The sequence below is a fragment of the Scyliorhinus canicula genome, chromosome 21 (genome assembly GCF_902713615.1).
Source record: "Scyliorhinus canicula chromosome 21, sScyCan1.1, whole genome shotgun sequence".
Classification (NCBI taxonomy): Eukaryota; Metazoa; Chordata; class Chondrichthyes; order Carcharhiniformes; family Scyliorhinidae; genus Scyliorhinus; species Scyliorhinus canicula.
The window spans coordinates 39755722-39781157 of NC_052166.1; the positions used below are offsets into that span (position 1 = coordinate 39755722).

The 25436-nt window shown below is 47.1% G+C and overlaps 1 protein-coding gene across 5 annotated transcripts in view; it reads left to right on the forward strand.

Annotated features, from left to right (window-relative positions):
* Nucleotides 1-25436, forward strand: part of rgs3a (regulator of G protein signaling 3a) — a 325379-nt gene that overhangs the window by 199764 nt on the left and 100179 nt on the right. For 4 of the 5 annotated variants that reach the window (XM_038781674.1, XM_038781675.1, XM_038781676.1 and 1 more), the window contains 2 exons: nucleotides 4711-4822; nucleotides 24573-24613. In XM_038781674.1, coding sequence (XP_038637602.1) covers nucleotides 4711-4822; nucleotides 24573-24613 — 153 coding nt within the window. Of the gene's footprint in view, nucleotides 1-4710; nucleotides 4823-13798; nucleotides 14002-24572; nucleotides 24614-25436 lie in introns of those variants that run through there. The other variant, XM_038781678.1, reaches the window with a different exon arrangement.

Sequence of the window (25436 nt, forward strand, 5' to 3'; positions counted from 1 at the left end):
CATGTATCACTTTAAAGATTTTAAAAGCCTACTTGAAATGAAAATCACTTATTGTCACAAGTAGGCTTCAAATGAAGTTACTGTGAAAAGCCCCGAGTCGCCACATTCCGGTGCTTGTTCGGGGAATCGAACTGTGCTGCTGACTTGCCTTGGTCTGCTTTCAAAGCCAGCGATTTAGCGCTGTACTAAACAGCCCCTACTTACAAAATGTTACAAAGTATACTTGTATATTTTGGGGGTGTTCAGGTAAATCAGATCAAACTATTGATGCTGTTCTTATGACAAATATGTTTTCTATCCCTCGTTTGAGAATTGTCAATAAAAAGAACAAAAAAAATCACGAGTATGACATTGACAAGTTTCATACGATTTTGATTAGCTGCAAAAACACTCATTTTCTTTTGTTGCTTTATACTTAGACTATTATTGCCATTTGCTTGGTAATAATATACTGAATATACTGGCTATTGACACTTAAACAAATTGTTAAGTCAACTCCTTTGTTGTGAGGAAATGCAAGTGAAAGCGAAGTGCTTCAGATTTAAAAAGGAAAACAAGTTTTCAAATGACCCTCACCTACACCTCCTAGTGGCTAATTTAAGTGTGTCATTACCAGGCACGAGAAAGCATGACCAATCACTGAAGACATCATTGATTGGTGCTTGGAGATGCCTGAATAAGGAGCCAGACCAAAAAACCTGAAGTAATAAGTTATTATGAATTTATCAGAGGTTGATGGGTGGATTCAGTAGTGTATTTTGCTGCTTTGAACTGTCTGTTTATTTTTTAATGGAATCTTGCTTATAGAATTTATAGTGCAGAAGGAGGCCATTTGGCCCATCGAGTCTGCACCGGCTCTTGGAAAGAGCATCCTACCCAAGGTCAACACCTCCACCCTATCCCAGTAACCCCACCCAACACTAAGGGCAATTTTAGACACTGAGGGCAATTTGTCATGGCAAATCCACCTAACCTGCTCACCTTTGGACTGTGGGAGGAAACCGGAGCACCTGGAGGAAACCCACGCACACACGGGGAGAATGTGCAGACTCCGCACAGACAGTGACCCAAGCCAGAATCGAACCTGGGACCCTGGAGCTGTGAAGCATTTGTGCCCTCCACAATGCTACCATGCAGCCATCCACTGCTAGCAGTGAGAGCAGGACCTAGGAGTTTAACAACAAAATTATCAAGGGCATTGATGTTTTCAAATGAAGTCCAAGCTAACACTAGGCGAGACATTTATTTCCTAAATTCATAGAATGATAGAGCACATAAGGAGACCATTCTGCAAAAATATTAGCTAGGGTAAAAGGGTTAACTCCCCTTCTCTTTGAAATCATGTGTGAGATCTTTTACATCCACCTGTGATCAGAACCTGGCAAAACTACTGGTGGCTATACACCTCCAAACCCCCAGTGGCATGGTCGCAAAGTGGTTAGCACTGATGCTTCACAGTGCCAGGGACCCAGGTTCGATTCCCAGCTTGAGTCACTCTGTGCGGAGTCTGCACGTTCTCCCTGTGTCTGCGTGGGTTTCCTCCGGGTGCTCCAGTTTTCTCCCACAAGTCCTGAAAGACGTGCTGATAAGCGAAGTGGACGTTTTGAATCCTTCCTCAGTATACACGAACAGGTGCCGCAGTGCGGCGACTCAGGGATTTTCACAGTAACTTAATTGCAGTGTTAATGTAAGCCTATTTGTGACAATAAAGAAAGATTATTATTATCCTTGCAACTATGATTGGCTGACCTACACCCCCAAGTCTGAGCTTCCAGGTCCTTGATTAACTGACCACCCTCCCAATTGGAAGCCTCCAATCACCTCCTCCACTCCTGCCCCCAATCAACCCCTGATTTTACCCTCTCTTGCCCCTGATTGCCGGGTTCTGATCAATCCCAATCTTTGTCTGGCTCTGCTATTCCCAACTCCCAATCCCCCTTAACCACTCCCTATACTCCTTTCACAGTTGCCTGGGCCAACTCCAAAGCACCTCAGCTGCAGCCTTCTACCACTGACTTTCCTATCTGGTAGTTAGACACCTTGTCAAGCAGGCCAGCTGACAGATGGAAAATGGAATTCAAAATTATACTGAACTTCTGCTGTTAAATTCTGATCACAAAACTACTCTTCCTAGCTCGTATTAGCAGATATTGTTAACGGTTCTCTCTGTTCAGATTCTGTTCCTTCCCCTTCAAATATGTTGTCACTGCACCTCTCCTCAAAAATTCACCTTAAACCCTCTATCCATGTGTGGTAGTATGACTAGGAGGTTTACGGTACCTATCTGCCATTGGTGCAGAGCACTCACTGCCCATTGGCTCAGGTCGGTCATGTGCCTCTCTGCTGATTGGTTGAGGCTAGTCATGTGACTGCTCACCCATTGGCTGAGAGGCAAGTAGTCCCGCCTACGAGGCGGGGTATAAGAACCCGTAGGACCCGGCAGTCGGCCTTTCTCTGTAAGTCGACTGCCGGTCACACAACTAGTTGATTAAAGCCTGATATATGGAACTTCTTCACGACTCGAGTCCAATTGATGGTACATCACCATGCAAACCATTGCACCATCTCCAACCTCCCTTTCCTTTCAAGTCCTTGAACTTTGCCTCTCAAATTCATACTGAAATGGCAATTATCAGTCATAAATTACATCCTTTGTGACTGTAACTAACAAACCATTTCTTCTCACACTTCTCAACACAATCTTCAGCCTCTGACATGGTTAACTATTCAGTCGTCCTCTCGAACACTTCTCTTCTGTCATTCAGCTGGATGAAACTATGCTCGCCTGGTTCTATTTATTTACCTGATCATAGCCAGAGAATCACCCGCACTGGCTTATTTTGCTTCTCCCACACCACCGCCTTTGGAATTCCCAACGATCCATCCTTCGAATTCACCTATTTCTCATCTACATGCTGCTTCAGGTTCTAGGTACTCTTTGATGACATCCAGCTCCACCTAAATCACCACCATCTCTCTCAACACCTTCACTGTCTCTGAATTGTCAGATGGCTTATCTATCTTGCAACATCCAATTCTCAGCAAACATAAATTTCCTCCAGTTAAATATTTGGAAGACCAAAGTCACTGCCTTCAATCTCCTACCACAAACTTAGTTCCCTAGTCACCAACTCCATTCCTCTCCCTGGAAACTGTTTGACAACCCGCCAGACCAGCGAGTCCATTTGTAACCTTTGTGTCATGTTTGATCCTAAGATGAACTTATGACCAGATGGAGATATCAGGACTGCCTATTTCCACCTTTATAACATCAACTCAATTCACCCCTACCTGAAATCCTCCTGCGTGCAGGTTACCTCGAGACTTAACTAGTCCAGTGCTCTCCTGGCTGACGTCCAATCTTCAACCTTCCATAAACCTGAGGTCATCAGAAACTTGGCTCCATGTATGCTAAGTCACATGTCTGTTCACTTTTCATGCCTGTGCTCACTGACCTATATTGTTTCCCAGTCCATAATGCCTCAATTTTGAAATTTTCATCTTTGTTTTCAAATCCCTTCAGGCCTTGCCTGTCCCCCCATCTCTGTAACCACCTCCCGACCTATAAGCCTCTCTGCACTGCTCCAATTATGGTATTTCCTGCACCCACTATTGTGTTCCACTATTGTGTTCGTTTCACTATTGACAGCTATACTTTCAGTTGCCAAGATCCCGCCCAAAACCGATCACCCCTCTGTACCTATTTCTCTTTTCATAGAACCATAGAATTTACAGTGCAGAAGGAGGCCATTTGGCCCATCGAGTCTGCACCAGCCCTTGGAAAGAGCACCCAACTTAAGCCCATTCCTCCACCCTATCCCAGTAGCACCACCTAACCTTTTGGACATTAAGGGGCAATTTAACATGGCCAATCCACCCAACCTGCAGATCTTTGGACGGTAGGAGGAAACCGGAGCGCCCATAGGAAATCCACGCAGGCACAGGGAGACAGTGCAAACTCCACACAGCCACCCAAGTCCGGAACTGAACCTGGGACTCTGGAGCTATGAGGCAGCAGTGCTAACTACTGTGCCATGGTGCCACCCCCCACTCTAAGGCACTCTAAAACTTACCTTTTTGACCATGCTTTTGGTCACCTATCCTAATATTACCTGACGTGGCTAGGTATCGCATTTTGTTTAAGATCACTCCTTTGAAACATTTGGGATGTTTTACTGTGCTAAAGATGCTATATGAATGCAGTTGTTATTTGTGCTGCCATCATGTCCTTTAAGGAAGGAAATCTGTCATCCTTACCTGATCTGGCCAACACGTGACTCCAGACCCACACTAAATGTGGTTGACTCTTAAATGCCCTCTGGGATGGGCAACAAATGCTGGCCCAGCCAGTGACGTCCACAGCGCATGAATTAATAAAGATTGTCTCCTTTTTGTTTTCATGATCTGGTGCCGTTTTGTCAGCACGGTAATTATTTGCAATAATAAATCATTGCTAATTTTAGTTGAATAATTTTATGTTTGGCTTTGAGTAATATTTAGTTCAGTCAAGGTAGTGATTGTCAAGGTGATTAATGGGAAAAGGTTAAATCAAATCCAGTTAAAATATTTTTGCTGTTTATTTAAAAGGATCAATTGTTTTGCGCTCCTTGGACATTAAGCAATGCAGCATAAGCTAACCCGATTTTTAAAAAATTGTGAGACCATTAATATCCAGTTCAAGTATTGAGTCATTCCTTATTTTATCCACAGGTCTGCATTTTCATCTATACTGACTTAATACTTTTGACCAAGGAGGATGAACGGGGTCACTGCAGTGTCCTACAAAATCCACTTTTCCTCAAGAATATGGAGCTAAATGAAGGTGAGTGTCTACCACAAGATGCTTAAGGATGAACAAATATTCTGCAGCTCATACAGAAGCAATAAATAATCCTTAATTCAGCAAACCTCAACAGATGCTGATTTTCTTCCCACAGTTTACAAAGACAGAAATAACGGGCGGGATTCTCCGACCCCCCACCGGGTAGGAGAATCGCCTGGGGCCGGCGTCAATCCCGCCCACGCCGTATCCCGAATTCTCTGCCACCAGAGGTTCGGCGGGGGTGGGATTAGCGCCGCGCCGGTCGGCGGGCCCCCCGTGGCGATTCTCCAGCCCGCGATGGGCCGAAGTCCCGCCGCTGTCAACCCTCTCCCGCCGCCGTGGTTTAAACCACCTACCTTACTGGCGGAAGCAGGTGGCGCTGGCGGGCTCCAGGGTCCTGGGAGGGGGCACGGGTCGATCTGACCACGGGGGGGTGACTGGCCCGCGATCGGGGCCCATCGATCGGCGGGCGGGCCTGTGTCGTGGGGGCACTCTTTTTCGTCAGCCTTCGCCTTGGTCTTCACCATGGCGGAGGCGGAAGAGACCCCCTCCACCAAGCATGCGCCAGGATGACATCAGCAGCCGCTGACACTCTGGCAAAGTCCTTTTGGCCCCGGCTGGCGTGGCGCCAAAGGTCTTTCCCGCCAGCCGGCAGAGCGGGAACCACTCCGGCGCGGGCCTAGCCCCTCAATGTGAGGGCTTGGCCCCTAAAGGTGCGGAGACTTCCGCACCTTTGGGTCGGCCCGACGCCGGAGTGGTTCACGCTACTCCAACACGCCGGGACCCCCCACCCCGCCGGGTAGGGAAGAATCCCAGCCAACGTAGCAGATACCAGTGTACAAGTTGACTGCTAAAGCCTCAAAAAATCCTTCCAAAAATTGGGGTTGGAACTGAGCATAAAGTGAACTATTGCTGTCTGGTCTCCATCAATGCCATTTGCCACATGCGGTGTGCTCTCTGTGAGCATGCAGCATGCACCTTCGCAACACAGTCTATGTCGTCTGCTTGATTCCTTGCACTCACTTATACGGTGCCAGTAAGTAAAACATCTATTTGTGTGGCGAAAGATTGAGGCTGGTTACTAATGTGAGTACAGCACGTCCTGGCTGAGAAGCCGAGAGGATCCTGCTGACAGGAACAGCCGGAAAATCCTGCCCATGATTTTTGAGGTGGGAAAAATGGATTTGATTTATACACTGGGTTGACTTATACACCACCAACTACAGCAACAAACTTTTCAACGTTTAATTGAATCTATGATTTGGTAAAATCCAATTACTTTATTTTTGGTAGTACTAATTTAAGCGCGAGGAGCTGACTTGTTTTATTAATGTATTTAACTATAAAAGGAAATTTCTGGATTAGCAAACTAAATGCAGTAACAGATCAGTTAATCTCTGGGAAACATTTCTGTTTTGAGTTTCATGGAGCCCTGGTTATGTCTGCTCATTCATGCACTGTCTACTGATGTAATTGCTTTGTGCAAACGTGTGCATCAACTATTGCATCTTCTAGAAAGCAGACATAGTTATACAAACGTGTACAGAGTTCCTGACACCATCTCTGAATCATTGCGACATTAAAAGATTGAAATTGGATAGGAATAGAATTTGTGGTTCATTCTTCCATTAGAATGTAACCTTTTCCAAGTTGATCTAATCAAATAGATCTCTGACATCACCAGACTTAAATTGAGTTTATTATATCCCAGGGAGGAATCGCATTTGGTTACTTTGCACATGTCATTGTAGATAAAAAGTCAACATAATTTAAAAATATTTTTTGCTCACAATTCCAAAATCCCTTAATGCTTGCTATGAAGGGAGTTGCCAGTTTTCTTGGTGGTATTCCTCAGTCTCCTGTGCTTTATGTTTTAATTTTTCTGGCCAGAAACAGCTTGACAATGTATATTTCCTGGGAATTGTAACATTCTGCTTTTGCATGAGCAGTACTGAGAACCAATTATGAAAATTTGTAATCCAGGAGTATTATGTCACTATATACAACAGTTCCCTATAGTACGGACTGTACTGTTGGTGCAATATTTACCTATATATTTTAATATTTTTAAGGTTTCGTTTTACAATTTTTCCATTCACCTAAATAATACAGGAGTAAACTTAGATTGACATATTTGTTTTAAATGGCATTACTTATAATCTTTTTTTTCTCTGGTCATAGAATCATAGAATCCCTTCAGTGCAGAAGGATGCCATTTGGCCCATCTACGATTCTAGACCCCCTGCGCATGTGCCGGTATGACGTCAGCAGCCGCTGACGCACTGGCGCATGCGCGGATTTCCGCCGGCCGGTGAAGACCTTACGGTCCCGGCTGGCGGGGCGCCAAAGGCCGTTCGCGCCGACTGGCGGAGCGGGAGCCACTCCGCCATGGGCCTAGCCCCTCAATGTGAGGGCTTGGCCCCTAAAGGTACGGTGAATTCCTCACCTTTGGGGAGGCCGACGCCGGATTGGTTCACGCCACTCCGTCTTGCCGGGACCTCCCGCCCCGCCGGGTAGGGGAGAATCCCGGCCAAGGGGTGTGATTCTCCGATCCTGTGGCGAAGTGTTGATGCTGTCGTAAATGCCGGAGCGTTTCACGACGGCGTCGTCTGACCCCTAGGAGCATTGATCCTGCGCCGCACAGGGGGCTACACGGCACTGGAGCGCTTCATGCAGCTCCAGCTGCCGATATGGGCACTAGCACGGCCGGAGCGGGTCCGTGCAACATGGCGGAGTTACATAACCCCTCCCCCCCCCCTCCCACAATTAGTCCACCAGCCCATCGGTAGGCCCCGATCGCGGGCCTGGCCCCCCCGGAGTCGGATGTCGGACCCCCCTCCCCCACACGAGGACGGCCCCGCAGAATGAACGCTGACGTCCCGCCGAGTAGGACCACATGTGAACGACGCCGGCCGGACTCGGCCCATCGAGCGCGGAGAATCGGCAGGGAGGCCACGTTGAGCGGCCCCTGACCAGCGCCGCGGCGACTGCTCCGTGCAATTGCCGCCAATTCTACGGTTGCTGGAGAATCGACGGGCTGGCTTCGGAGTGGTGTCGCATGATTTGCGCCCCCCCCCCGGGTGATTCTCCGACCCAGCGCAGGGTCAGAGAATCCCAATCCCACCCAAGAAGTCATTTGTTGGAATGGAAGAAATAATGGGAGTTTGTCAGAAAGGCACAGCGATAATCATGGGGGATTTTAATATACAAATAGATGAGAAAAATCAGGTGGGCAAAGGAAGCCTAGAAAAGGAATTGGTAGTATGTTTTTGTGTTAGTTTCTTAGAACAATGCACCGGCATCAACCAGTGGGCCAGGATGGTATTGTGCAATGAGATAGGATTAATTAATGATCTCAGTGTAAGTGTCCCTATAATATGACTGAATTTTACATTCAATTGATGGAGCAAAGAGTGGGTTTTGTATAATCCAGAACGGGACTTACCTGGTTAGGAATGATTACCTTCTCTGTGGTTCTCGTGGAGTATGAACTCCCCTGCTGAAGGGCGGGGTAACTCCATTTAGCAATGTCTTAAAGGCACCGACCAGAAAGGGATCTACTGGGAAATGTTTATACCGCAATTAGAAATAAATCAAAGTTCTCATTTTACTCGGTGTGGACTCCCTGGGTCCTTATGAAAGGTTTAAGACTAGTGTTTTAAACTTAAGTATGGGCAATTATAAGAGCACGAAAGTAGAGGTAGCTGAAGCAAACTGGAATATGAGGAAGGAGCATTCACCTGAGGAAGGAGCAGTGCTCTGAAAACTAGTGATTCGAAACAAACCTGTTGGACTTTAACCTGGTGTTGTCAGACTTCTTACTGTGCTCACCCCAGTCCAACGCCAGCATCTCTACATCATGGATATTTTAAAAAGAGTTAACAATGTGAATGTTTGTCCTATCAAAAGTAGTCTGGGGAATTAATAATGGAAAATAGGGAGACGGCAGATGAATTAAGCAGGTATTTTTCATTGGTCTTTACTATAGAGGATATAAGTAACATCCCGAAATAGCTGTAAATCAGGAAATGGAAGGGAGGAAGGAACTGAAGAAAATTGCAGTCACCAGTATTGAGCAAATTGTTGGATCTGCAAGCTGACAAGTCTCCGGGTCGTGATGGACTTTGTCCTAGAGTCTTTATAGAAGTGGCTGCTGGATGGGTGATGCTTTGGTTTTAATTTTTCCAAAACCCTCTAGATTCGGGGAAAGTTCCATTAGATTGGAAGATAGCAAATGTAAATCCATTATTCAGAAAGGGAGGGAGACAGAAAGCAGGAAATTACAGACCAATTGGCATAGCATCTGTCACAGGGAAAATTTGGAAGCTATCATTCAAGACATTATAGAAGGACATTTAGTAAAACTTCACGGCAATCAGCAGGCAATATAAAAGGGAAATAATGTTTAACAAATTTATTGGTGTTCTTTGAAGAAGTATCATGTGCTATGGAAAAAAGTGGAACCAGTGTGCTTAGACTTTCAGAAGGCATTTCATAAGGTGCCAAGTCAAAGGTTATTGCAGACAATAAAAATTCATGATGTAGGGGCTAACATATTTACATGGATAGAAGATTGATTAGCTAACAGGAAACAGAGTAGGCGTAAATAGGTCATTTTCTGGTTCGCAAGATGTAACGAGTGGCACAGGGATCAGTTGAGGCCTCCTCAGCTTTTTAAAATGTATACAAATGACTTGGGTGAAGGGACCGAAGGTATGGTTACTAATTTTGATGATGACACAAAGATAGGTAGGAAAATAAGATGTGAAGAGGAAATAAAGAGCCTACAAAGGGGTTATAGATATGTTAAGTGAGTGGGAAAAGATCTGGCAAATGGAGTACAGTGTGGAAAATGAAAAGTTGTCCATTTTGGCAGGAAGATTAAAAAAGAAACATGTAGGTGGTGAGAGATTGCAGAGCTCTGAGATGCAAAGGGATCTAGGTGTCCTCGTGCAGAATCGGAAGAGGTTAGTATGCAGACACAGCACGTATTTAGGAAAGCTAATGCAATAAAAATTAATATTCTAAGGGGAATTCAATGCAAAAATAGGGAGGTTATTCTGCAGTAATACTGGGCATTGGAGAGACCACATAGATAGAGTCTCATAGAACAGCACAGCACAGAACAGGCCCTTCGGCCCTCGATGTTGTGCCGAGCAATGATCACCCTACCCAAACCCACATATCCACCCTATATCCGTAACCCAACAACCCCCCCCTTAACCTTACTTTTTAGGACACTACAGGCAATTTAGCATGGCCAATCCACCTAACCCGCACATCTTTGGACTGTGGGAGGAAACCGGAGCACCCGGAGGAAACCCACGCACAAACGGGGAGGACGTGCAGACTCCACACAGACAGTGACCCAGCCGGGACCATCTTCTTGGCTGGAATGAGAGTGTGTAGGCAGTGGAGTGGCTATAAACAGCTCCAGCTTGTCAAGCTCTCCAGTGCCAATTCCGGCCACAGTGAATCCGATGTTGGCGCTAATGAGAATGGCCCTAGTTTCATGTGGGCAGTGTGCTGGCCCATTAGCATGTCCTGAATAGTTCCGGGACTAATGCCCCCAACGGGAACACAAAGCTCACGTAATTCAGTCCCGGCATCAGTCTCTCAAACAAAGAATCCTGCCCTGTATCTTTTTACCTGAATCACCCATTCGATTTGAAATGAGCCTTTTGAATTACTTTCCGAGAAATGGCATTGAAACAACATCCGTCTGGAAAATTCATTTTGTTCCCTTTTGAGACAAGGAAGTGTTTAAATCCACAAGAGAAGTCAGGTAATCCTCGAGCGATGATCGTTTTTGTAGCTTTTTGTGTCTTTTTAAAATATAAGTATTGACTGAAAGTTTGTAATATACTGGAACACAAAAGAAACGGAAACAATTCAGAGAAGGCCTTCAGAATTTGGGACTCGATAAATAGTTGAGATGATTTTTATCTTCCCTTTCAAGTCTTAAGAGATATTTTAGTTCCAGAGGGAAAAGTGCTGTTTCTGCTTGCTGCCTGGAAGAATGCACTGAAGTGAGTTTTTCTTTTAAATGATTTATAAATAAGTCATCTCTACCCCACCTACACCCCCCTCCCAGTTGCAGCAGCCCTCATATTTCACATAAAATAAAAAAGGAAGAGAATTGGAATCTTGGCAACTCCATTTTGGACATGGGGGAAAGAGGGAGGAAATGTTGGTGGCCGAGCCAGTGCATGTAAAGTGGCTTCAGCTGTGACTGTAGGAGGGAGAGAGAATGGAGGAAAAGACTGTGGCGATATAGAGGGGTGAAGGAGGCCTCACAGGCAAGAGAGAGGGTGGGGCAAAAGGCAACTTTCATATTTTCAGCTTATTTATGTATACGATTCCCTGGCACTTTAAAAAATATGTACCTTTATTTTTCTTTTGCTAAAATCCTCCCCCTGGGCTTGACTTTCAAGTTTACAAACTGTTCTTGGAACAATAACCGAACAAAAGAGAAACAAATTATATCCTTTCCCATAGCTTTCTTCCTTTTATATTTGTCTGACCCCAAATTATTTTGTGAGTAATGTTTAAAGTTAAGATTCAAGGTATGAGGGCAGCACGGTGGCACAGTGGGTTATCCCTGCTGCCTCACGGCACCAAGGTCCCAGGTTCGATCCCGGCTCTAGGTCACTGGATCACTATGCAAATACAAGCTATTGATCTAACATTGTTTTACACACTGAGCCCTGGCATCCATACTAAAGTATGTTGTCCAGTATTGAGGCCTAACCATGTTCACTCGCTGTGTGGAGTTTGCACATTCTCCCCGTGTTCACTCGCTGTGTGGAGTTTGCACATTCTCCCCGTGTTTACGTGGGTTACGTCCCCACAACCCAAAAATGTGCAGGGTAGGTAGATTGGCCACGCTAAATTTCCCCTTAATTGGAAAAACATTCTAAATTTTTAAAAAAAGAAGATTCAATGTATAGAAAGAGAAAATATTGTGGGGGAAATTCAGTTTGTTCTGTTCCTCTTGGGTTTTCCTTTAACTGTTTCTTCTACAGAAGTGTCCCTTTTGGCTGTCAGTGTTTCTTTAAAAAAAATGTTTGTGGCATTGCAATTGTTGAGAATCCAGTCGATCTAGAAGTTCTCGATTTTTTGGGCCTTGAGTTTGCGAGATCAGCTGCTGGGGAAGAACAAAGTGGTGGGGGTGGGGTAGTGAATGAAGGGAAGCGGTTTCATTTTTGTTGGATTCTTGGCTGCCTGCCCAGCATCAAGTCTCATTTCTTTAATACCCTTTAATGGAGGAGGCGAGCGAGTTTGCAAATTCCTGTTTTGAGAACAGTTTGCTTTCACAATCGATCTTTAGATCGGCTCTACCTTAAAGGAACCCCTGAAGCCCAAAAGGGAGCATCCGAAAATCAAAAGATAGCTCTTGAGAAAATCTCATAAAGAACCCTGAGAAATATATTTTCTCCCCTGCCTGTGAAGTACCTTTGGCATGTTTTCCTACATTACAGTCACTATGCAAATACAAGCTATTGATCTAACATTGTCTTGCACACAGAGCCCTGGCATCCATACTAAAGTATGTTGTCCAGTATTGAGGCCTAACCATGTTCACTCGCTGTGAAATAAAATAGAACACACATTCAAATCAAGAATCATCTCACCAAGTGCTTGCTCAATCCACTTTTAAGAAGATATATATGTGCAAAATACTCAACTCTGGTTCACATCACAAAGGAATGGTTATAGTCCAGGTCATGCTGGTGATACTTTTAACTTGAGAAAATATCTAATGCAGACCTGAATTTGAACGCTGGAAGCACATGGCAAAGCAGGAACACGCTGCTATCAATTCAGTGGAATCAGTATTCCGTATTTCACATTGTTTGAATGATGGAAGATAGCAATTTTTATTTGTGTCGTCATTCAACGTCTTTCAAAGGATACGGTAGTCCTCGATTTCCATGGACACTTATATTCCCGGCCCTTTTCATTGGTCTTCACATTTCAAAAGAGAACATCCTGCAATTAGATATTTTCTGTCTTATTCAGGAGTGTCTTTTCAAGGGTCTATATCGTAAATAGTCTGTACATGTTAATTCAACACTGCTCTGCGCTCGAGGTGTTGATATCAGTGGATGAAGTGAATTTTATGTAGCTGCATTCCTTAACATTAAAGGAAACAGCTTAAAGATGACTCCCTTATTGTTATACTGGGCGTATTCTGCTGATGGGTTGAAGTAATGTTGGCTTAATGCATGAAGACCCTTCACAATGTTTTCATAAGTTGTAGTAATCCAGGTTAAGTTCTGGAAAGTCCCATTAGTGCATTTTATTTATGGTTGGAATAAAGAATAAAATTGGTTGAAATAGTATTTAAGTGCACAAGAAAGGAGTCTAACTGAAAGACCAATAATTCTGTAAGCCCCTTTTACAGTATTTTAAAATTCTTTTCAGTATTTCATTGGGAGTTTAGGTAAAAAGTGTCTTAATTTATGCAAAGCAAAATTATATTTCATTTGAAGGAATGTTTTCTTATGAAATATTTTAAGATAAATTTGAATGCAATAAATAATTTAATCTTAACAAGCCAAATTTATCTCTGAGAATGTTAAACGACTGACTGTGTTTATTATCTTTTGCCCTTACTTTTCACCTTGCATCAGAACTTGGCACTTTCCAAGGAGTTGGTGATACGATGAAGAGTAATTTAGTTAGTATTGTTTTTTTTGCAAAGAAAGACTTTAGGTGCAATGCAAATTCATTGAACTACCTTATGTTGTTTATTCTTGTTTACCAATCTTTATGCATTAATGTATATTTTAAAATATTCTTCAGCCAGTCCCAGTGACTCCTTCAAAGTACAAAACAAACAAAAGGCTTTTTAAAAAAATGATATCCTCCCTCTGCACATTTCCTGTGGTTACCTTCAGTTTTGCAACAACTGCCAGTTGTGTATTGAGGTTTTTATGTGCTGCAGTACTAGCCTCCACTTTGTAAGAGCTTTTTACAGCGAAACTGCAAAATGGGTTAGACAATAAGATGAAGTAAACAGAGTTCTGCCAAGTGATTAAATTTGGTGCGTGATGTTTTCCTCATTCACAACGGAACCAGCACTGCAGTGTTCACTGTTTTTGACTAAACCATTTCGCGATACTAGATAGTGGAGGAAAGATGAATATAAACAACATCGATCCAGTACCAATGAGGTATTTTTAAACTTGACTTATCGTTGTACTTTCTATGTTATATATACAGCAGGGTGGAAGGTTGTCTTTAATTCATGTTCACTTTTAAGTTACTATTCAACAATGGGGCAGCCCAGCACATCAGTGCAAAAGGCAAGGCAGAAAGGTTTGCAACCGTATTCAGCCAGAAATGCTAAATGGCTGGTCCAACTTGGTATCCCCATGGAATTGGGTTCACTCCATGTGAAGGCACTGGATGCATCAAAGGCAGTGGGCCACGGAGCACAGTGGTTAGCACTGTTGCTTCACAGTGCCATGTTCGGTTCCCAGCTTGGGTCACTGTCTGTGTGGAGTCTGCACGTTCTCCCCGTGTCTGCGTGGGTTTCCTCCGGGTGCTCCGGTTTCCTCCCGCAAGTCATGAAAGACGTGCTGTTAGGTGAATTGGGCAGTCTGAATTCTCCCTCTGTATACCCAAACTTGCGTCGTAGTGTGGCGACTAAGGGATTTTCACAGTAACTTCATTGCAGTGTTAATGTAAGCCTACTTGTGACAATAATAAAGATTATTTTTATTAGTAGTGTAGACTTATGCTCCAGAACTAACCAAACCCATGGCCAAGCATGTTTCAGCACAACTACAACACTAGCATTTGTCTAACAATGTGAGAATATGCCGAGGCATATCCTGTTCTCATGAAGCAGAACATCAGTCTACACTCAAATTATCAGAAAAGTGATGGAAGGTATCATTGACAGTGCTGTCATGTAGCACTTACTCAGAAATAACGGGTGAAATTCTCTGCCTCACTGCCCCGCAAACATGAGAAAGAATCTAACCACCTTCCCATGATGTTCAATGACATTATTATCAGTGAACCCCCATGATCAACATTCAGGGAGGTATGTGGACAGGACAGATACATCTTTTTCTGTCCCTATTTCAACATTGCTATTTTGTCTCCACTGCAGACTTAAATTGTTGGAGTAGTTGCATGAATTTGGAAGAAGAGCTTATGTATGCCAAGTACTGGCTTTTCCACCCAGATGGCTGCTTGTCAGTGTTACTCAGCAAAATAAACCATTTTTTAATTATAATCAACCATTTGGAAGGTGGGGCTTGCCTTGTCAGAACCAGATAGGTTGTGCTAGAACCAAGTGGATATACTTCGATTTTCTCCCGTTATTTTATTGGAACTAAGTTACGACAGCAATTAACAGAGATATATATTCAGTGGGGCAGAAAACCTTCAACAACTTGTTTATTTTTTGGAACAAACAAAGGCTGGAATTCTCTGGCCGTTCGCTTGCGGCAGGATCCTCTGGTCCCGCTAGCAGCACCCCCCACCCAGTAGGCTTCTCTGCAGCATGGGGTGGTTTCCATAGCAATTCCTGTTGATAGAGGCGGGAACAGAGAATCCCGCCGCCAGCAAACAGTGTGCTGCCTCCCGCTGCCAAGAGACACATGGCTGGGATGTCGAAGTATCTTGCTCTACATGATCGAGTATAATAATTGGGTACATTACAGCTATGGCTATTTCACATATGTCCCCTAAACAAGTCACATGTAACTTCAAAAGTAACTTCCTCAGTTAACATTGGCTGCTGTTGTGTGTAAAACTTTAAAACTGGTTGCAATTGCTTTTTGGCCACAAGGTGGGATGTGAATGTGTTAGGGATGTGAATGTGTTAAAATGCATTATCTGCCAATTCTTATCACTTTCTTTGTTAATGTGATAAGGTTTCAAAGTAAAGTGGGGAATGGGCTGGAGTAATTGTGTATTACTTAATTACATTGTTACATAAAGTCAAGGCACATATTCCCATGAAAAATAAATCTTGTGCCTGTGTACCCTGTATGCTGGAAAAAATGAACCAAGAAACGAATAAAAGCACAAAGGAATAAGCTTTTAATTTGACACATTTTAGTGCTGATTATATATTGATTAAAAGTGTTTGGTCTCCATATGGGAATTTTATGGCACCACCTACACTCTGTGAACTGAACATGACTGACCAGTCTGAGAAAACAATCCCAATGCCAAGAAGTTGAATTCTGTCCTCAAGGCAGCTTGCAGAGCTAATACAGACTTCTTGGAGCCTACTAAGGTTGATGACCCTGGTCATCCTGTCTAAGTTTAAAGTCCTCGTAATCTTTGCCTTGTGAATCAGGAATAATAAGGTGTCCATCGTATTTGAAACTCACCCAATTGACATCGTTGTAATCGCCCAGGACGAGAATGTAGGACTCTCTGTGCGCTTCTTTATCAACCTTCGTAGCAATTTGAGCGATAGGTGAATCAGCTAGCTAACTTCTGTCCAATAAATCCGAGTAACAAAGAGACAAAAGTTATTGGGCAGCATCTTATATGCTGCCCATCCACAAGACTGTAAGGCCTCACAAAATCATAGAATTTACAGTGCAGAAGGAGGCCATTTGGCCCATCGAGTCTGCACCGGCCCTTGGAAAGAGCACTCTACCTAAGCCCGCACCTCCACCCTATCCCTGGAACCCCACCTAACCTTATTGGACACAAAGGGCAATTTAGCATGGCCAATCCACCTAACCTGCACATCTTTGGACTGTGGGAGGAAACTAGATCACCTGGAGGAAACCCACGCAGACACAGGGAGAACGTGTAGACTCCGCACAGACAGCTGCCATCATGTTGAAGGACACAAGAAATGTAAACCACACAAGTTATCTAATGATTTAGAGGAATCTCTCTCATCTAAAGCCAGTGAAACATGGCTGTGTTTCAATTGCCTCAGGACTGGTATCAGCTGTTGCAGAGCTATATGAACAAGTGGGGATCGAGCAGAACAAATTCTATCAACTGTGACTGTGGAGATGCATCCCATTGGATGAAACATGCTCTCAACTACCAGAACCATGCAGCCTGAAAATCTGAAAGTCTTTAACCCTCAAATTAGAGTGGACCAGTGGCCAGGAAAAGTCACGTTAAGATAGAAAGCCTGACATGAAAGTTAATTAAATTGAGAAGTTGCTTAAGAGCATTGACATTGGCTGATAAGTGGCAAGTAACATTTGTGCCACACAAATGCAATGACCATCTCCAGCAAGAGAAAATCAAACCATCTCCCCTGGACATTCAATTGCTTTACTTTTGCTAAATCTCCTACTGTCAACATCCTGGAGGGTTATCATTGAACAGAAACTAAACTGGACCAAACATATAAATACTGTGGCTACAAGAGCAGTTCAGAGACTGGAATTCTGTGATCTGTGATCAGTAACTCACCTCTTGACTCCTATTAGCCCTCCAGCTTTGAGAGCCACTTTTTGGCCAATTTGCAGAAAATCCCTGCTGGAAGGCAGGCGTGGGACCCCCATTTGACCCCCATATTGGTGTTCCAACTCAAAGGCTTCCCAAGTAAGTTTAATGTTAGCAGGAAGTGTGCATCATACAAGATATCTCATCTGCTTGCTGATCCTTAAAACTTTGCAAAAGGTGTGCTGGCTGTTTTGGAAGAACAGTGGTGTTAGTTATGGCAAGTGGGGAGACTTCCGGTGTGCAGTATGAAGTGAGTGAGCACACCGTGGCAGCTCCTGCCTAAGGTTACAGAAAAGAGCTCTTTTTTGGGCGGCACGGGTTGGAATTTCGATGAAAAGCCGTTGGTGAATGTTCAAGGAGTACTTTCCCCCAGGAATAGTATGTTTCTGGGTTATCAGACCCTCAGAAACAGTGCAAGATCGGGCGGAAGCAGCAGCAAACAGGAGCCTCTACAAACAGGCAGGCGGGGGAAGGGCCAGCTCAGATTTCTCAAGCTGACTTGAGGGCCTTTATGAAAGCTGAATTCTAGCAGCAGTCGACGCTGTCCCGACGAATCCCAGTGGGGGAAGGTGTCTAGAGGAGCATTCCCCATAATTTATGGTGCTCACCCGGAGTGGGGCAAAGGAAAAAGCTGCAGCAGCACCCCAAGAAAAGCAGGGGAAGAAAGACAAAATGGCGGCCGGCGGAACACCCGAGGACTAGTGGAAGTGGGCGCAGGAGCAGCAAGCCTCTCTTCTGCGCTGTTTTGCGGAGCTGAAGGCTGAGTTGCTGGACTCCCTGAATGCGACTACCAACAAGCTGCTTGGGACCCAGGCGGCCCAGGAGGTGTCGATTCGGGAGTTGCAGCAGCAGGCCGCTGAGAGGGAGGAGGAGGCCGTGGTCCTCGTGGGGAAAGTGGAGTTGCACGAAGCACTTCACAAAAAGTGGCAAGACCGCTTGGAGGAGCTGGACGTTCGCACGAGGCGAAAGAATTTGAGGATCCTGGGCCTGGCGGAGAGGCTGGAGGGGTCGGATCTCCCGGCGTATGTGACCACAATGTTGAGCTCGTTGATGGGAGCGGGGTCCTTCCATTTGCCCCTGGAGCTTGAGGGAGCTCATCGAGTGATGGCCAGGAGGCCTAAGGCAAATGAACCCCCGCGGGCGGTGCTGGTGCGGTTCCATCGGTTTAGTGACCGGGAGTGTGTGCTGCGCTGGGCCAAGAAAGAGAGGAGCAGCAAGTGGGAGAATTCGGTGGTGCGAATCTACCAGGACTGGGGTGCGGAGGTGGCAAAGCGGCGGGCCGGGTTCAACCGGACGAAGGCGGTGCTGCATGCCAAGCAGGTCAGATTTGGAATGCTGCAGCCTGCGCGTCTGTGGGTGACATATAAGGACCGGCACCACTACTTCGAGTCCCCGGAGGAGGCGTGGGCCTTTGTACAGGCGGAGAAGCTGGACTCAAACTAGGGTCTTGGGACACACTATGGCCGTTGCTGTTTTCGCTGTTGCTGTTCTTCAATTTTGACAGGTGTTATTCTTATGCTGGTTTTCTTTTTGCTCTGTTTCCGGGTGGGTTTGTCTGTTGGGTATGGGTGTGGGGTATGTGGGGAACGTTGGGGGTTTGTGTTTTATATGTTCTCTTCTGTACGGGGCTGGGGGTTGGGGTGAAACTGGATTTTGAGGAGCTGTGTCAGAGGGTGGGGTGTGGCAGTGTGAAAGCGCAGGCTTTCCTCTGGATGTCCGCGCTGCGGGGCGGGGGGGCGGAGCTGGAGGTGGGGGCGTGGCCTTCACTGGTTTTCTTTCCCCCGCTGAAGTGGTGCCAAGGAGGTGTGGCAAGAGGGGGATGACCCCATGCCGGGAGGAGATGGGTTTTGGCGGGAGCTGCCGGGTCAGCAGAAGTCAGCTGACTCACGGAAGTACCATGGAGGGTGCGTCGCGGCTAGGAGGGGTCCTAGCCTGGGGGGGTGGGGGGGATACCGGGTTGCTGCTGGAATGGCCAGGAAGGAGCTGGTGTGGGCTGGGGGGGTAGAGGAGAGGCGTTATCGCCATGGGGAACGGGTCAGGCGGGGCGAGCTGGCCTGGGGCGAGCAGTCGATAAGCTATGGCTAGCCGGCAGGGGAGAGGGGCAGGTTGTCCTCTGATCCGGCTGATTACCTGGAACGTGAGGGGACTGAATGGGCCGGTTAAGAGAACTAGGGTATTTTCTCATCTGAAGGGGCTGAAGGCGGACGTGGCTATGCTCCAGGAGACCCACTTGAAGGTGGCGGACCAGGTTTGTCTGAGGAAGGGGTGGGTGGGGCAGGTTTTTCACTCAGGATTGGATGCGAAGAACCGGGGGGTGGCGATTCTGGTGGGGAAGAGGGTGGCGTTCGAGGCGGCTGAGGTGGTGTCGGACAAGGAGGGCAGATATATTATGGTGAAGGGTAGGCTGCAGGGAGAGAAGGTGGTGCTGGTAAATGTATATGCCCCGAATTGGGATGATGCCGGCTTCATGAGGCGCTTGTTGGGCCGCATTCCGGACCTGGAGGCGGGGGGCCTGATCATGGGGGGAGACTTTAACACAGTGCTGGATCCCCCACTGGACCGGTCCAGTTCAAGGACGGGTAGGAGACCGGCGGCGGCCAAAGTGCTGAGGGGGTTTATGGACCAGATGGGAGGGGTGGATCCCTGGAGGTTTGGGAGGCCGAGAGTGCGGGAGTATTCCTTTTTCTCCCATGTCCATAGGGTCTATTCCCGAATAGATTTTTTCATCCTGAGCAGGGGATTGATCCCGAAGGTGCAGGATGCAGAGTATTCGGCCATAGCGATTTCAGACCATGCTCCGCACAGGGTTGATCTGGAGATGGGGGAGGCGCGGGACCAGCGCCCGCTCTGGCGCCTGGATGTGGGGTTGCTGGCTGATGAGGAGGTGTGTAGGAGGGTCCGGGGAAGTATTGAGGGGTATCTGGATACCAACGACACGGGGGAGGTCCGGGTGGAGATGGTCTGGGAGGCTCTGAAAGCAGTGATCCGTGGGGAGCTGATCTCCATCCGGGCCCATAGGGAAAGGAGGGAGAGGAAGGAGAGGGAGAGACTGGTGAGGGAGCTCCTGGATGTGGACAGGAGATACGCGGAGGTACCGGAGGAGGGGTTGCTGGTGGAACGGCGTAGTTTGCAGGCCAAATTTGACTTGTTGACAACCAGAAAGGCGGAGACACAGTGGAGGAGGTCGCAGGGCGCGGTATATGAGTATGGGGAGAAGGCGAGCAGGATGTTGGCGCATCAGCTCCGCAGGCGAGATGCGGCTAGGGAAATTGGTGGAGTGACGGATAGGGGTGGGAATATAGTGCAGAAGGGGACAGAAGTAAATGGGGTCTTTAGGGACTTCTACGAGGAACTGTACCGGTCAGAACCCCCGATGGGGAGAGGGGGGATGGAGAGCTTCATGAACAGGCTATGTTTCCCAAAGGTTCAAGAGGAGCTGGTAGAGGGGCTGGGGGCGCCGATAGAGTTGGAGGAGCTAGTCAGGGGGATGGGACAAATGCAGTCAGGTAAGGCGCCGGGGCCGGATGGGTTCCCGGTGGAATTTTATAAAAAGTATGCGGATCTGGTGGGCCCCGTGTTGGTGCGAGCCTTCAATGAGGCATGGGAGGGGGGGGCTTTGCCCCCGACGATGTCGCGGGCACTGATCTCTCTGATCCTAAAGCGGGATAAGGACCCCTTGCAGTGTGGATCATACAGGCCTATCTCGCTCCTCAATGTTGACGCTAAGTTGCTGGCGAAGATCCTGGCCACCAGGATAGAGGACTGTGTGCCAGGGGTGATACACGAGGATCAGACAGGATTTGTCAAGGGACGGCAGCTCAACACGAATGTGCGGAGACTGCTAAATGTTATTATGATGCCGGCAGTGGAGGGGGAGGCGGAGATAGTGGTGGCGCTGGATGCGGAGAAAGCGTTTGATAGAGTTGAGTGGGGGTACCTGTGGGAGGTGCTGGAGCGGTTCGGATTCATCAAATGGGTGAGGCTGCTCTACGCGGCTCCGATGGCAAGTGTAGTTACCAATGGAAGGAGATCGGAGTACTTTAGGCTCTACCGTGGGACCAGGCAGGGGTGCCCCCTGTCCCCCTTGCTCTTTGCACTGGCGATTGAACCTTTGGCTATGGCGTTGAGGGAGTTAGGGAGATGGAGGGGTCTGGTGCGGGGTGGGGAGGAACATCGTGTATCACTGTATGCGGACGACCTGCTGTTGTATGTGGCGGATCCAGAAGGGGGAATGCCGGGGGTGATGGAGCTGTTAGCGGAATTTGGGGGCTTCTCGGGCTATAAGTTAAATTTAGGCAAGAGTGAGGTATTTGTAGTACACCCGGGTGATCAGGAGGAGGGAATTGGGAGACTCCCATTTAAGAGGGCAGTGAAGAGTTTCAGATACCTGGGGGTGCAGGTGGCCAGGAGTTGGGGGACTCTCCATAAGCTTAATTTTACCAGGCTGGTGGAGCAAATGGAGGAGGAATTTAAAAGGTGGGACATGGTACCGCTATCGTTGGCGGGTAGAGTGCAGTCCGTCAAAATGACGGTTCTCCCGAGGTTCTTGTTCCTTTTTCAGTGTTTGCCCATCTTTATCCCTAGGGCCTTTTTTAGAAGGGTGACTAGCAGCATCATGAGCTTTGTTTGGGCGCATGGGACCCCGAGGGTGAAGAGGGTCTTCTTGGAGCGGGGTAAAGATGGGGGGGGGCTGGCGTTACCCAATCTCTCGGGGTATTATTGGGCGGCCAATGTGTCGATGGTGCGCAAGTGGATAATGGAGGGGGAGGGGGCAGCATGGAAATGGATGGAGAGGGCGTCCTGTGGAGATACAAGCCTGGGGGCCCTGGTAACGGCGCCGTGGCCGCTCCCTCCTACGAGGTATACCACGAGTCCGGTGGTGGCGGCTACCCTCAAGATTTGGGGGCAGTGGAGGCGACATAGGGGAGAGGTGGGGGGCTCGATGGAGGCTCCGTTAAGGGGGAACCATAGGTTCGTCCCGGGGAACATTGATGGGGGATTTCAGAGTTGGCACAGAGCGGGCATCAGACAGCTGAGGGACCTGTTTATTGATGGGAGGTTTGCGAGCCTGGGGGAGTTGGAGGAGAAATTTGGGCTCCCCCCGGGGAACATGTTCAGGTATCTGCAGGTAAAGGCATTTGCTAGGCGGCAGGTGGAGGGATTCCCTTCGCTTCCTGCGAGGGGGGTGAGCGACAGGGTGCTTTCGGGGGTCTGGGTCGGAGAGGGGAAGATATCTGATATCTACAAGATTATGCAGGAGGCGGAGGAGGCGTCAGTAGAGGAGCTGAAAGCTAAGTGGGAGGGGGAACTGGGGGAACAGATCGAAGACGGGACATGGGCTGATGCTCTGGAGAGGGTTAATTCTTCCTCCTCGTGTGCGCGGCTTCGCCTCATCCAATTCAAGGTGCTGCACCGGGCCCACATGACTGGGACGAGGATGAGTAGGTTCTTTGGGGGTGAAGACAGGTGTGTCAGGTGCTCGGGGAGTCCAGCGAACCATGCCCATATGTTCTGGGCATGCCCGGCATTGGAGGAGTTCTGGAAGGGGGTGGCGAGGACGGTGTCGAGGGTAGTGGGATCCAGGGTCAAGCCAGGATGGGGACTCGCGATTTTTGGGGTTGGGGTGGAGCCGGGAGTGCAGGAGGCGAAAGAGGCCGGTGTGCTGGCCTTTGCGTCCCTAGTAGCCCGGCGAAGGATCTTGCTACAATGGAAGGATGCGAGGCCCCCAAGCGTGGAGACCTGGATCAATGACATGGCGGGTTTCATTAAGCTCGAGAAGGTCAAATTCGCCCTGAGAGGGTCGGTACAAGGGTTCTTTAGGCGGTGGCAACCTTTTCTCGACTTTCTGGCTCAACGATAGGGTACAGGGACAGTAGCAGCAGCAACCCGGGGGGGAGGGGGGGAAGGGGGGGGGGGGAAGAGGGGGGGAGGGGAAGGGGGGGGGGAAGAGGGGGGAGGGGAAGGGGGGGGGGAAGAGGGGGAGGGGAAGGGGGGGGGAAGAGGGGGAGGGGAAGGGGGTGAGGGGAAGGGGGAGGGGAAGGGGGGAAGGGGGGGAGGGGGAGGGGAAGGGGGGAGGGGGAGGGGAAGGGGGAGGGGAAGGGGGGGAGGGGGAGGGGAAGGGGGGAAGGGGGAGGGGAAGGGGGGAAGGGGGAGGGGAAGGGGGGAAGAGGGGAAGGGGGGAAGGGGGGAAGGGGAAAGGGGGGAGGGGGAGGGGAAAGGGGGGAGGGGGGAGGGGAAAGGGGGGAGGGGAAAGGGGGAGGGGAAAGGGGGGAAGGGGGGGGGAGGGGAAAGGGGGGGGGACAAAGACTATGTTTGTTTATTTAATTTTAATTTATTTTTAAGTTCTTTTGTTGTTCATTGGGGTTGGGGGGTGGGGGGGATGGGATACATATGGTCTGGGGGTGTTACAGTTATTATGGGTTATTTTGTTGCATTTCATTGTTTGTCGTTATGTTTTATATTTTCTGTAAAAAATTCCAATAAAAATTATATTTAAAAAAAAAAGTTATGGCAAGTGGTATTGTCAGGGACGCATTTATAAGTATTATGATCAAGGAGCACTGGACGGTAAGGCCAGCCTCCTATTCCTGGAGCATTACAAAGGAAGATTAAATAATCTGGAAGCATTGGGGCAGCTCTAAGATTAGGGAACTGAAAGGTAGACCCTCGAGGTCTGGAGCTTAAGAACCAGTAATTTGTCTGTCAGTACTGGCTATGTTGTCAGGATGTTTATAAGCATTCAGAACAGATTTTGGATCTAGGAGTGAGCGGAGATGATGATTAGGGGGGGGGGGGGGGGTGAGTGAGGGCCCCCAGGTTTTGGGGTGGGGGGAGGGTCCTGGGTCCCAGAGCGGAGATGATGATTGGGGGGGGGGGGGGGGAGTGAGGGCCCCCAGGTTTTGGGGGTGGGGGTGGGGGGAGGGTCCTGGGTCCCAGGTTTTTGGAGTTATGTGGAGTCCAGCAGGACAAGAGAACGAAGTGGTAGCAACGTCTTACAATATTGTGCAAAATAAAATCAACACATTATGATTACAGTTAGGGGACCTCTATCGATTAAACGTTTAGATATTTAAGATGTTGAATTGGTATTTTCAGTACAAATTCTAAGAGCATACTTTAGCTAATTTTAGTTAGCTCTGTTTTCTTTGGCTTAGTCATTCCTGTGACAGACTATTGTTTCCTAGTTAATGGGGAAGTTGATAGGCTGTTCTCTATACGAACCTTGACATGTGCATAATTTTAAAAAAACAATGTAATTTACTTCAATTAAAAAAAACTAAAATGCAAATTGGTTTAACAGGTGCAGCAGAAGACCTACAGTTTTACATCACTTATGCTGAGGTATGTGTTTACATACATTCCATACTTTAGAAGTTTTGTTTATGTTAATAGTTTGCAAGATTTGTTTTATTTTTCTATTTCCTCTTTTACTAGCCAATGTGGCAAAAGAGCTTTTCCAGGCAATTTAAAGCACCTTTGAAGAGCCTTGGGACGTTTTATTATTTTAAAGGTATTATGTAAATATAAGTTGTTATTTTAATGCCTTGTACTTTGATTTAAAAGCTACATGGAATAGGTATTTTCAGTAGATCTTGGTTGATTATCGAAGTAACCTCGTAATATGTGTGTTGTGCTTTGTGAGTGGGTTACAGACATAGCGATAGAATTCTAGGACAGTCCTCTCATCTTGAGTCCTTAGATTTAAATTTACCTCAGTCTGAAGGTATGATCATTTCTATCTTACCACTGTAGGATAGTAAATGAAATAAATTTGGAATGGCTGAAATTGATTCTGAGTGGGTGTATGCTTCATGAAAGTGCCTTTGGTATGTGAACAATTGTCACTAAGTGAATAGTTACTAAAAGGAAGAACACAGTTAACTAAAGTGAAAATAGAACGATCACAGTGACAAAGCAGACACTTTGTCTAAGGTTGGTGTGGAACAAAGTTGTTGAGAAATGCGGGGGTAGATTATCCTTCTTCCGACTGAAGGATTATCTGGCGACTGAGTGCATGGCGATGATGCTGCGTGAGAAAGTTTTTTAAAAAATGGAATGCCAGATTCTTGATGAATAAACATTGCTTTTGAAGTCATGTTTTCCTGTCATATCATACCATGCAAAATATGTATATGCAATACTTTAGCATTGTTGAAAATCATAG